Source organism: Siniperca chuatsi, linkage group LG4 (genome assembly GCF_020085105.1).
Source record: "Siniperca chuatsi isolate FFG_IHB_CAS linkage group LG4, ASM2008510v1, whole genome shotgun sequence".
Taxonomy (NCBI): domain Eukaryota; kingdom Metazoa; phylum Chordata; class Actinopteri; order Centrarchiformes; family Sinipercidae; genus Siniperca; species Siniperca chuatsi.
The window spans coordinates 4,615,810-4,629,868 of NC_058045.1; the positions used below are offsets into that span (position 1 = coordinate 4,615,810).

Below are 14,059 nucleotides of genomic sequence, written 5' to 3' on the forward strand. Positions count from 1 at the left end.
ATAATTAATATGTTATACATTGTTTGTTTAATCTATGATAAAACCGAAGTGTAAAAACAAAAATCTGCCATTTTACGGGGCTATGTAGTGGACTGCTCTGAGCAGTTGCCAGGCAACCAGCAGAGACCACAGGAAGTTACTGCTCTAGCCAAGAAATAGTATGGCACATAACCCCCACATAAGTGTATTTCCAAAAATGTTGCTTTTAGTCTCAGTTTAAGAAGTACATTTCCAAGCATGACTTTGTGACATCACAGCTAGTTTGGAGGCCAATTGTGGTCAAATATGCAACTGACACAAGTGTGATGCAGAAACTTGAAGCCTCCAGTGCACATATGAGACTGGATAGCAGTTAAGTGTTGGAAACTAAGCATATTTGCATATTCACAGGTTTGTACATTTTTGCAATGAGGGAGAAGCGGTTAAGCATGCTTTTAAGAATGTGTAAGTAGGCTACTTTATTGAACTTTTTTTGTGGAAAAACAGACAAAATATTATTTGTCTCTTTTATGTCTTAACACATGTCTGGAGGGGATATTTAATATATTACTTATCTGTCACTGTAGTCTGTATTTAAAATATACAGTTTTTGTGCACGTCTTTGTATTAGCTATAGGTCTACATCACAGCAGCACTCTTCAAACTATCACTGCACATTACTAATGCATGTAAAGTGAGAGGAAATAACTAATAATAGGAGCAGGTTCTTCCGTGATAGTTGGTTGCAAGAATAGCAATTTAATTAGTGAAACTCTTAACCATGCATCCCCCAGGCTACATTATAATTCAGTACACTTTACAGGAATTGCATGACATCATAGGAAACAGAAAGTAACCGACAGTACGATAAAGTCACTGTAATATGACCCACAAACACACTGCAGGTCTCCACAGGAATATTATAGGATGCTGATATATTTCAGCAGGGAGGTTAGTTCTAGTACAGTCAGGAGATTGCATTTCCTGCAAGACTATTGATGGCCTTTAATTCATACTTTGATGTGATTTTAATGAGGCTGTAAAAGTAATGTGATGCAAAACAGGGAGAGTGTGTGAGAGAAGTTGGTAAGAATTCTCAATGCTGTGGTAACCTTCACATCATATATATCTTGTTATACCTGTAGATAATGAAGGAAAAGCATTTTGAGACAGTTAGGCTATTCATTTCTCTGACTTTGAAGTGTTTTTGTAAGAAAAGGTCGGAAATTATCGGTACATTTAAATGCTGTTTATTTTTATTTTCTCCCCCACAAAAAAAAAACATCTCACAATAGGCGAAATGTAAATAATGAGGCGTGAGAAAGTCTGGCCTGAAAACCAAAGGGAAAAGGGAGTGGACAACAATAGACTTCCTGTGAAACCAGCTGACATCATGTCATTTGGAAAAATGTGATTGGTAAACCCTTAGCCCTGCCCATGTAACCCTGACCCAGAATAGTCTCTCAATGCATCAAACATTAAAGAGATGAAGGCCTGATTTGACTCACCGTAGCAGTTAGTAAAAGCTGGAGATGAAGTTATTCATAGTTTCCAAAAAAATCTGTTTTTTACAAGATATTGTCTAATGTGCAGTGTGTGGATTCCTCTGGCCCCACTCCTGACCCCATAATATTTATGCATTTTAATCACTATTTAAATATTCAGAAAAAAACTAGAACACATTTCTTCAGAGGATGGAGTGGTGCTTCTTGGAATTTGGATGTGACCTCAGTTTTTTACAGCCCTGTGTGAACCCACAAATCATTATGCAGCTTACTTCATTGTTTTCAGCAGGAGTGTTTACTAACCACGTAGGCTCAGCATCATATGTCTGACGGGTTCTGGAGAGTTGCAGGAGAGACACAAATCTACTTCCCTCCTCAGAAGTCTTGACAGGGTTTTCATGGTGATCAGAGTGGCCTAAACTAACCAACATTGAACGTGTGTGTGTACATATATGACTGAGAGCGCTCTGAAAAGTGTAACTGTGGACTGACAGGTGCTCAGTTCCTGGAAAGTGATTGCTGCTGCTGACTAATAGCTGAATTCTTGCAGTAACCACAAGCCTGACTTTGCTCTCTTTGACAGGGCACTCGGTTTAGGGGTGACTGAATGTGAAAGAAAAAACATCCGACTGTACTCGATGAACAAACATTGGACCTTTTTGTAGAAGTTTGGCATATGCTGTATTTGACTACAGATGCAATGAAACAATGGGAGAGGAAACCTAAAACCATGTGGAAACACTGATCATGTGTTTTCTGGAGTATCATTGACAGGAAATTCAAGTACTTTAAATCTGATTGATCACAAACCACATCAACACTGTTATATGCTATAACCATTTTTATTTCCTTGTCTACATTTAGGTTGAACTGAAATCTCACTAAAAAGCAGATAAGCAAAAGATTATCAGAACCTGCTACTACTAAATCCTGTTATCTACTATAACTGTTATAGACTCTCAGTCTGTGATGTTTGATGCTTTCCAGGAGTTATCGAGTGATGAGGTACTGTAATTGTGGTATACTGAGTTTCCTTCAGCTGCATTGTGCACCTTCCTCCACTCATGTTTCCCAGAATGACTTATAACAATCCCCACAGAAGGGTTGTGAGCGTGTTATCTTCACCTGGTGATGTTCCGTGTAGGTGGTGAGAGCAATAGCGATACCAAGAGCAAGAAAAGGAGAAAACAAGATTTTTTTTTTCCAGCGTAGAAAGAGTGAGTAGTAGCTGCAGTGCATGCTGATCTAGTGAGGCTGCAAGTGGTGAAAATAACTATGCCTTTTCTACAATCATTTTTTTTACTGTGTGATTGTGATTGATCATGTTGATGTTGATTGGGACATAAAATATACTGTATCTCCAAATGACAAACTAAGCCCAAAAATGATATTAAAGTGCTCTAAAGACTAAGACTTACAACAAGACTAAAAGACTAAAAAGTACAGCTGAGGTGGAAAGGAATGTCAGTTTAGCGGTATTTGGTGATAAACCAAAACTGGACACATTATAACTTGATGATGGCATTAAATAAAAAGTGAAGGGATCACTGAAGTGATTACAATTCATCCCAAGGGAGACATGACTATGTGTACCAACTTTCATGGCAATCCATCTAAAAGTTGTCGAGACATTTCACTCAGAACCACCAATGTCAACCTCATGGTGGCGCTAGAGGAAAAATCAGGATATCGATATAAAGTCATTAGGATACATCATCTGGGGACTAGAAACATCTGTACAAAAATCTGTGCAAATCCCATCAAGTTGATGTAGAGATATTTCACAGGATAAGTTAAAACTTTGATGTGCTGATGGCACTACTTCAAAACTGTATTCTCACTAAAAGCTGAAACAAAAGAAAAAAGAAAATCAGGTTGCCTCCCTTCTTAAGATATTGTAAACTACTTCATACACCCAAGATCTGATCTTAGCTGTTCTTTCTCAGAGGATGTGTTGGAACAGGTCGCAAGTTCACAGCCCCACCAGACACTTTCACATCTTTTCCTGTTGACAGTTTCCGCCCAGCTCTTCAGTAACGCAAATGGCAGAGTAAACTCGTTGCAGAGGGGAAAAGATGCTCATGAATTCTGCTGAGGGCTGGTATCAGCAGTATGAATCAAGTCTTACCATATACTGGAACACCAGCTACTTGCAGATATATTGACAGTGTGTGTACAGTCAAGTCTGAGTTCACTTTACTTCATTGTATAAATAATGTAAACTGTAAAATTTTGTTTTTTTCTAGCTTAATTTTACATATCAAATCATTGCTTTATCAGAGAAACACCGCTATTTAGTAATGGACTTGACAGACTAAATTTACATGTCCATTCCCTAAAATGTATTTATTTGTGAATGGTATAATGCTTTTAATTGCATTCAAAAAACAAGTGGTGAAAAACAACCAGAATCAAATTAAATGAGCATGTTACAAATGTCTAAACTTTCTGTTGAAGACTTGCTCCTCTTGAAGTCTATCGAGAAAAAAAAAACAACAACCCTATGTCAAATGTCTGTCCTAGAGGACTGAACTGATTCTGACCTAAAAAAAGGCAGAAATCTAACGACCTGTGGTAACACAGTACACAGAGATTGCAGGCCAATAAAAAACATTTATTTAGAAAACACTTTAAAACATCTTCTAAGCAATTTTAAATTTAACATTCAATTGTAAAAGTCCATGTCAGTGCTGCTGTTCAGCATGATCGCAACTCACAGGTTCTGACCAGCCAGGAACACCCCACCTTCCAAAACACTGAGTGCATCCTGCAAACTCTCCACTGCTGTTGCTCAAACTAACGATCCGCTCAAAAATCACCAATGGATTTTTTTGGTGAGTGGGTATCAGTGATAGTTGTAGAAAACATGCAAACACCTGACAACAGTAAAGATGTTTCTTATGTGAGATCCGTTTTACATGCAGAAAGTGCAGAGCAGCAAAATAACACTTGACCACAAAATGTACCGTGCTGCACTTTGCAGTATATCTCACATAAGAAACAAATCATTTGTGACTAGGTATGGTGTTATGTAAGGGTTCTGCATAACAGACCGTGACTAAGTAATTATAGAGGCTAAATACTGTACCAATTATTCTCAAGGAAACTAATCTGCTTCGGAGTTCTGCAGCAGGTAGAACTAAATATGTAAATGGATGACTTGAATTTTTAGCCATACAAAACACACATATAAGACAGCTCTACTGATCTGCACTCCGAGGGCGTCCTGAGCAGTGCCGGATTAGAATTAGCCATGCTTTGCAATTGGTCAGATCTGCAAAACCATACAGCGGACATTCTAAAAAGCCATATGTGGGCCGCCACCACTCAGAAACACAGAGTTAGAAATTTGCATCTTGTTAAGCCTCCCAGTCAGAGCTCCATGTGTGCTTCCCTTATTGGCTTTTGATTCAAAAAGTTCAGAGTGTCCCCGCTGTCCTGGCTCGGGGTGGACAGGTACTCTAACTCATAGCCTCCGCTTCTGTTGGCTGGGCGGACTTCACTTGATGTTTTTTTGTGTTCCAGGATTTGCTGCAGCTGGTGGCTGGCATACTCAGGCTTGGTTGTGAGGGGTCCTACAGGAACCTCTATGCCCAGGATGTCGGTGACCATGTAGGGGCGAAGCCAGCCCACCAGAGGGGTGCTGCCAGGGGTGTAGTGGGTCTGCCGGTGGTAGAAGAGGAGACCATCCACCTGTAGATAGAAATTCAGATTTAAAATAATCAAAGCCTAATGAGAAGCAAACAAAATGTATTTGTTTGTGTTTCATAAAAAGATAATGAATTACTGTAATACTATATTACTCTAAATACTATATAATACATCATTACACATTGCATTTTTAACATTTATCTATCTGAAACTATTTGCAATGTGCAGCCGTAGGTGTTTGCAGGAAATGGTTGAAGGACAAGAGAACTTTTCTTACGCTGAAGCTGTACTCAGCTGCCAGCGCTTTCTGAATCAACTCTGCTGTGCAGTCAGTGCTTTGGAGGCTCACAAACCGGAACTGTTGGACCAAACAAAACCAGAGCACCATGTTGTTAGTTCCAAATAACAATTTGTCTTCTTGTCAAATGTGAGAAATTGCTTTCCAATGGCGAGTTTACTCTACAAGGACAAAGCCTGATTTAGCTCCTACTGGGCTGTACTACACAAACACTGAAGATTAAGAGGTGGAACTTGAACTTGAAGTTCACTCAGGCTTCCTACAAGCACCATAAGCTTCAGGATTTGTGTGCAGTAATCACTTTCGAACCCAACTGAAGACGTTAATGGGAGTTTGCCTTTGATTATCCTTTGTCTCATTTCCCCCTGATGAGGTTTAAATTCAAGTTCAGGACTTTATTTATCCCATATGTGGAAATAAGGTGCAGCAAGGTAGAAAGCACAACAAAATGCAGAAAACCAAAGACTGAATAATAATGTTACAGTGTCGCAAATAATACTGGAAACTAGGAAGCAAAAATAGGGTATGAAGTGAAGAGGCTCTATTCCTGGCGCTGTTACTCACAGGGTTACGTTTGGCGATTTCTGATAGGCCGTCCGTCTCTTGGACTTTGGACTGGAGCCAGTAGAAACGGAACTCGGTCTGTTGATGAAAGAACAAGCACTGTAAACAAGACGACTTCTTTTCGAATCTCGAGCCAATGAGATGGGCAACGTGGCAAAAAAGCACATCTGTGGCCCAGACTTTGCTACTTAAGCAATTAGACAAGCATTCCTGGATTGCTGGAGGATTAGAAGGCAGTCTTACTGGGCAATCGTACACCGGGTGGCCTCTCCAGCACATGACATCCAGGATGTAGTATGTTCTGTCCACCTCACTGTAAACGCAGTCCAGAATCGTGTAGTCTGCATAGGGCACATAAAAAGGGCCATTTACAAATATACAGCATACACTAGTATGAAACGTATTCATAATCACATATTATATCAACTATTATTTTCTAAATAAAATGCAATAAGAAGATTTTTACAACCTCATAGTACAAAATTACCTCAACATACTGTATCTTCAAAGGGTTTGATGGGAATAGGATCTAACCAACCTCCACCCACAACCAGTGCTGCAAGACATTTTACCAACGAAGGCTAAAAAACAGCCAAATACAAAACAGTATGACTGTAACAACTCTTCACTAGGTGTTTTAGTTGGATCTCTGCTCTAATTGACCCCCTTAATGTCCACGTTTCCCCTTTTATTTCCCCTTAAGTAGCTTTAAACGTTATATTGATAACATTTTTATGTAGACGGGGAAAAAAACATCCACAGATGATCACTTTTCCTAAAAAAAAAAAAAAAAAAAAAAGATTGTGAAGTAATCATTTAAAAATATTTGACGGATCCAAAATGAATGTTTAGTTCCTGCTTCTAACAAGGCATATGAGCCAGTAGTATAACGACGTTGGTATCACGTGGTATAGCTGCCAGTTAGTGTGGAAAAAACGGACACTGACGTTAGCACATATTAGCTATCTTAGCTTAATCGTCCGAACAACAATAATCCATAAAATACAGTTCTGCATATTTAAACAAAATAAACAACAACTACCAACAGCCATAGCCCTTACAACCTTAACTAATGTGTTGTCACCGTTTAGATTGTCAAAATTAGAAAAATAACAGCTTCAATCCCTGAGGAGTTAGCATTAGTGACGGCATAACCAATGGCCCGGGGGCCAGTACAAATTTATGCAGGGCAACTTGACTGACCAGTCCCTGGTCTGTCCGGGCAAAAATAAAGTAAAATAAAGTTCTGTGAATTTGAACAAAGCTTGGCTCCATGGTATGAGTTTGTACTACTGTCCCACCAGCCAGTAGGTGGGGTTTCAGAGGTTAAAAAGCTTTGTCTGTGATTATTACATTTCAAGTTCTTTCAATGTTGTTGTACTACATCTTGGCTAGACCATAGCCTGAAATGGGAATAAACTCACAGGTGAATAGGAGCCAATGGGAGAACCTACTGTTGGTGAAACACCGTCTTTGAGTGGCCCACTATAATAAACCGCTGCGCTACACATACAACAGGCCCACCTACCTTTTCCCATGGCTGAATTGTGACGGTTCCCACCGGGCAGCAGGGAGGGGAAACGGTTCACACAGTAGCCGCTTTTAGTGTACGCTGCAGTGGAACCCTTCAGGAAAAAAATAAATAAAAAACAGAGACCACACATGAGGGAAGAGACAACTGTTACCACAACGTCAGCTACTCCCCAGAGCACTGTCATTTTAACCATATGTTGTTGGTTATAAAAAAAAAAAAAGAGACAAACATCAGAACATTGGATAATTTGGTTTCTTCTACTAGTCGGCCTTATCTTCCACATGCTTTAAAAAAGGCATTCATGTATATGCAGCATTGTGAAACTATGTGACACATGGTAAATGGACTGTACTTATATAGCGCCTTTCTAGTCTTTCTGACTACTCAAAGCTTAGGTTTTTCTAAACCTTAGATACAGGACCCTATGTAAGGTCACCTACAAGGTCATGGGAGATTTACAATAATGATATATTGATGATTTGGATGAAATATGTGTTAAATTAGGGCTGATATATAATACGATGTGGCAAATAGTGGCAAAACTCACACATAAAATGATGAAACTGATGTTCAATACAATGAACCGTGTTCCACTATTACGCATTACATGAGGCAAAACTCTTCACATTTGTAAAACAAAAACTGTAATGGCTCATTTTGTTAGTTTTTAATTATAATTGGAATCATTCATTTAAAACAACAGAATTTAGTAAAAAAAAACCCCAATATAATCATTTTGTCGCTTGAGCTGAAATGATGAGTCGATTATTTGATTAGTTAATCGTCGCAATATGATCTCATTGAAATTATGATAGATAATTATTCCTCCTGGACAGGAACTTTGGGGAGAAAGTTAAACGTGTCACATTAGGTAACTCTGACAAATGAACGTGAATGCTTACGAGCAGATGAAACATGTCTCATTCAGTTTTCCTCAAGCAACAGAAACCATCTGTTGTTTCAGTTTTTCAGAGTCTTTGTAAAGAGCGCTGTGCCACGGTGTTTCACAGTTTTGTCGTCAATGAGGTCGAGGTCTGAAATAATGAATGAGGAACCAGGCGACTGTCATTATGATGTGATAGATGGTTGCATCACAGGGTGTGGAGTGCCAGTGACACAAACATCAAAAGGTACATCAAAAGGTTTGTGTGTGCAGGGAGAGGAAAACTGTGGTCTAGGGCCAGCATGCCAGAACAGGCATGTTGTACCCCATTACCAGTAATCTGCATCTAATGCTGATAAGCCTTTTCATTACTCATAAACAACAAAACTGATATTAGGTAAACCTGGTAGTAGTTTTACATTTTTGACACTTCCACAGAAAAAAACGTGATGTTGTAAGTAAGTAAATTGGAAAAACCCCCAAAGTTATGACTACATGTTTACAAGAAGTTATCGATAGCTATTTTCACTTCTTCTTTATGTCATGGTGACGATATGTCTCGATGATTTATACTGTAATACTGTAGAAGATATTAAGGCAGAAAAGGTGGGGTATGCAATTCTGGAGAAATCAAAATACCATGACAATTACTATGATAGAGAGCGAACAACGACACAGCAAGTACTGGAACTAACGTTGGCAAGGTTGTGGGTTAGCAAACTGTCCCTACAGCTGCTGCTGCGAAGCTAACAGCCAGAGAGGACGAGACGTTTCCCAGAGCGAGCACAGCAGCTCCAGACAGCGATACTCACAACTCTCCTGCTGCTATAGCTAACGTCACAACAACAGCAAATCTTGGCAAACTAGAAAGTAAACTGAATGTCTGTGGGCAAGTCATTTAACGTTACTTGACACACAAATCATTGCTGGCATAGTGTTGTGTGGCTCGGCCTGAGACACTTTGTTTATTTCCTATTTACAGAGCCAGGGCTGTGTACAGTGTGTGTTTTTTTCAGCACACACACTGAACGGACAGCTAGCAGACCGTGAGCAGATATTTGCTGAATTTGACAGAAAGACGTGCACTGGAAAAGAATCGCATACCCCACCTTTAAAGAAGGGATGGTTTGGGGGTGTGTTTAATTTGACTGACAGGTTTCTCATGATTCAACACAGAGCCCAGGTGACTGCCACTCACCTGCTTCTAATCAGCGTCACCCTGGATCCAACCTGTCTCCCAAATTTGGATTTTTTGTTTCCAACAACTGACAAGATGGTGATAAGTGTAAATCCAAACTCCCAACATTTTCCAAAACTTTTTTGCACAACGGACTGTATTTATATTCTTTGTTAGCGGGGTGGTTTAGGGGCCACGACCAAAAAAATAAATAAAATCTAATGTTTCGAGATGTAATGATTTGCTGTTTCTTTGTCATGTGACAGTAAACTGAATGACAAAACAATGATATAATTCATGTTTACATCAGCATGATGAAAACTTCTCTTATTTCCAAATTTTCTCAATACTTCTTCGGTGTAAAGGCCAAACATGAGCATACTTATGTTCTTAAGTGTTTAAAACAATTATATGCCAGTGATTATATATGCAGCTGCATATTTTATAATGATAAAACTGCTTCACATAGCAACTCAGACTCAAAATGATTCAAATTTTATGATTCATATGTTACTCATTTTGTACCTCTCATACATAAATCCACTTTACAGTATTATAATGAAATCATTTAAGGCTTACTGCTTTCTCTGTCACAGATTCAGGGAAATTCTTCCTAACTGTAACCAACCCACATTATTCATTTTGTGTAGGGGTGCCTAGACAAGGTGGCTCATCTTACTTACAGGCACAACTCACCTCATTCTCCCCAATACCAGGAATGCAGTGCGGAATTTACAAGCAATAAATGCAAAGTACAATAATCCCCTCAAGATACTGACTGAGTACAGCCGTGACAGTGCATTCAAATTAGAGAAGATCCTGACTGCTGTTGTTCATGTTAATCAAATTTTGAAAATGATAAGACTTTTGATCAGGGCTGGAAGATGACACATCAAAAACAGCAGAGATGGAAACTAGTTCAAAAGCCAATAAGAAGCAGCTCACAGAATCCCAACTGTATTTGTTTGACAGTTCTGTATGTGGTGAATTATTTATGTGGTGGTATGTTAAAATAATTATCTTCTTCCTTCCTGAATTCTAAAATTCAGGGACTGCAGCAACAGATTGTGTGAAATAATAGAAGAGCAGTAACAGGTTCTTACCTTGGAGGCAACAATGAGAGACCTTTTCCCCATTGGACAGACCACCATCAGCCAATCAGTGTCCAATTCTGATGGCACGTCCACCAGCCACTCTGACAGCATGAGCTAAGGAGGAAGAGGAATTATGTCAAATCTATTGGCATCATCGATAATGTCAAATCTGTTGGCATTCAACAAGCTCGTTGGGCTGTCATTTGAGAAACTAATGCGCCCTCTGCTGGCCACGATGAAGAATGCAACAGAAAAACACATGGCGTAATGTGCTGTCCTTCACACATGAATAGGAATAATATCTCTGGGTAATTACACATCAAACACTGACCTGGTTTGCATAATGTTTTGGCAGCTTCCTCCTCTCAATCTCCATCCCCTCTTCCTCTGTGTTGCCATCTTGGTCCCGTTCCCCCTCCTCTGGTTTCTCCATGTCCTCCTCTCCATCGCTGTCTGCCCCTGTCCAGTCCCCATCAGCCAGACGCCGCGCATGGTTGACGTAGTTTAACCTTTTACTGAGATTATGCATTCTTTAGTTGACCAATTCTGTCAAGCTGAAAGGAAGCCATCTTTAAGAGCTTTCTAGAACTGAGCATGATCGTGTCTAGGATGTAGCTGACGACTGTTACTGTAGTTGTAAGTATGCAGCTGAAAACAGTTAAAAGCAGAAGTGAATGGAAAAAGGTCTCTAGTGCATTCTGTAAATACAGTGGTAGCCTTTCACCACTTAGCAGTAATGAGCCCTCACTGGTAAAAACTTATTCTAAGAGGGGCAGAAAACCATTATCTTAAGTATCCACTATGCATTAACCTAAGATTCATTTGGAGTAGTGACTCTAGATCGGAGGAATTCTAACCAAGAAGGGATAGGCTCCGTACTGTGAACTAACATCCCTTCTTCAATTAAAAACTCCAGGGTCAAATACTGAAATGTAAGGACATTTACCTTTTCTGCAGGTCAAGGAAGCGCCGGCGTCGCTCGCTCTGCTCCAGCACGCTGTACTTGCTCTTGTACTGGGCCAGCCGAGGGTGGGGGGCGGCCGTATTGTTGGGTTCCTTGGACACAGCAAAGCTGGTCGAGAGGGCTTTGGTCAGGTCATCCATGGGGACTCTGTAAATCAGTATATGAGTGGTTATGTAAGCTTATATGCGTTTTTTCCCCCTCTCTCTGAGATTGACCATCCCCTTCACTGAGACTACTGAAGGTGCTTATATCGTAAGGAAAAGTGGTGGATGAATTCATGAATAATCGCTATATGCAAGCCTGAAAATGAAAATAGTGGCATTATTAGTGGAACAGGCCATTCATAATCTTCAGGAGCAGCTTGCAGGATTGGCTCCATTTCCGTTTGCCACAACACTTGTAAACTCAGAAGAATGGTGTGCAAAATTATACATACAATGCAAGTGGGGCATTGCACTACAACAGCGATGCTGTCTTTTGTGATTCTGAGGCAAAGCTGTATTTATTATGTAATTTTTATTATTCTGGCACTTTTTTTTTTTTTAAACAGCCTTTTGCCAGTTAACATCTGTTTGACATTTGCATGATGGCACACATGTTACTGTTTGTGTGTGACTCAAACTCTGTGTACTTTGGTTCACACAGGGATTTATCTCAGTTGCCTTTAAACCTCTGTGAAACTGAAAGCCTTTAAAAAAAAAGGCAGTACAAGTACAGAATATAATTCTAAACCGCTTTCTGAAAGATCATTTTGCCCTTTTAGGAGTATGTTTATGTCCTGATGTATATGTATAGATTAGGGCTGCAACTAACAATTAATTTCATTATCAGTTAACCTGTTGAAGATTATGTGCTCACATCATTTATTTGTCCCTGTCTGGACCCTCGGCCAGTGGTTCCCCAAATGGAGTTCAGGCACCACAGAAGAAGTAAAGGCTTCACTTGGTTAGTTAACTTACATACTGAATTAGTAACTACGACAAAATGTAAAGTTGACTGTTTGACAGGAGGTTTCACCCACATCAATGCAAATTAATCTTCGCACATATAATCCACCCGGACAAGAAAAGTCTTCTGAAACGGGCGATAAACCCTCATCTGGTCTGGGGGGGGTCTAAACCCCGGGGACTCTGCTAACGTTACATCTAGCCAGTCAGTTGTCTTAGCAGCTAGCATCTTGCTAAACATGCTAGCATAGCGTGGGCCAAACAGCCGTTAGCAACACTGATACGAAAACGTGACGTTACCGCTTTAATTTAACTAGCTACACATAATTACGAGGCCCAACGTAACTAGTGGAAAGGAGGTTTGGTCAGATAACGTTAGCTGAATACATACCTTGGACATTCAAGGCGGCTGCTGCTGAAACGTCACGCTGTCATCTTTCCCACCAGTGGCGACTTTTAGTTGGCCGATTAAAACTAACCCGGAGTTATACTGCGCAAACCTCTGCACTTCATAGAAATACTGCACACAGGGCTGACTGGCACTTGGCGATTTCTCTAAAACTACTTTTGTTTAACCAAGTGTGTGTATGTATGTGTATAAATACATGTTTGCAGACGTGGAAGAAGTATTTAGATCATTAAGTAAAAGTAGCAGTACCACAATATAAACACTAGAAGTCTTCAAAGTAGCGTAATTATTGTAAACAAAATGGACTTGAAGTGTCAAAAGTAAAAGTAGGCCTACTCATGCAGAATGGCCCCTGTAAGTGTTAAATTATTTCAATATTGCATCATTATTATTGATAAATTAATATAAGCAGTACAGTAATGTAGTAGGTGGAGCTAATTTTAACAACTTTACATCCTGTTGGACAGTTTAATCCATAACAATATACATTATTAATTGTGATAATAATTATTATAAACTGATCATCATATGATTTGTATGTAAAAACTACATGTAGTGGAATTAAGGTATAAAGTAGCATAAAACGGAAATACTTAAAACTGTACTGTACTGTGCATCAGTTTACTCTGATGTTTGATTCTGATTTGGTCTCTGCTTTGTTTCATTGCCCTGTGAAGCACTTTGAACTGCTTTAACATGAAATGGTGCAATACAAACAAAATGCGAAGTTGAATTTGAACATCTTATGGTTAGTAAATATCTGTTTAGGATGTGAACTAAGTAGGCCAAGGCTATATATAACTTTATAGTGGCATTATAGCGGTGGCTTTCACTAACAAATGCACAGTTTTATTCTGTTGAAATCAAGTTATCGAGGCTATAATATGAACATATATGCAGGAAGACATATTACCACTACTAGTACTACTACTACTAATAATAGCTATTTAATCGTCATCATTGTCATCATCATCATCATCATCATCATCTCTGAAGCCTGATTACATAAAGTTTCCCGTGGATGTTGTGATCTGTGCTGTAGGTCATAATCAGT

At 39.4% G+C, this 14,059-nt stretch overlaps 1 protein-coding gene across 1 annotated transcript; it reads right to left on the minus strand.

Annotated features, from left to right (window-relative positions):
• Nucleotides 1-4,077: 4,077 nt before the first annotated feature.
• On the minus strand, nucleotides 4,078-13,145 carry snupn (snurportin 1). The gene is made up of 9 exons (XM_044191848.1): nucleotides 12,988-13,145; nucleotides 11,632-11,796; nucleotides 11,017-11,200; nucleotides 10,695-10,799; nucleotides 7,526-7,622; nucleotides 6,241-6,338; nucleotides 5,998-6,075; nucleotides 5,413-5,493; nucleotides 4,078-5,177 (listed from the first exon to the last, which is right to left on the minus strand). Exons 2-9 carry the CDS (start codon nucleotides 11,787-11,789, stop codon nucleotides 4,857-4,859), a joined length of 1,122 nt encoding a protein of 373 aa, XP_044047783.1. The 5' UTR covers nucleotides 11,790-11,796; nucleotides 12,988-13,145; the 3' UTR covers nucleotides 4,078-4,856.
• Nucleotides 13,146-14,059: the final 914 nt, after the last annotated feature.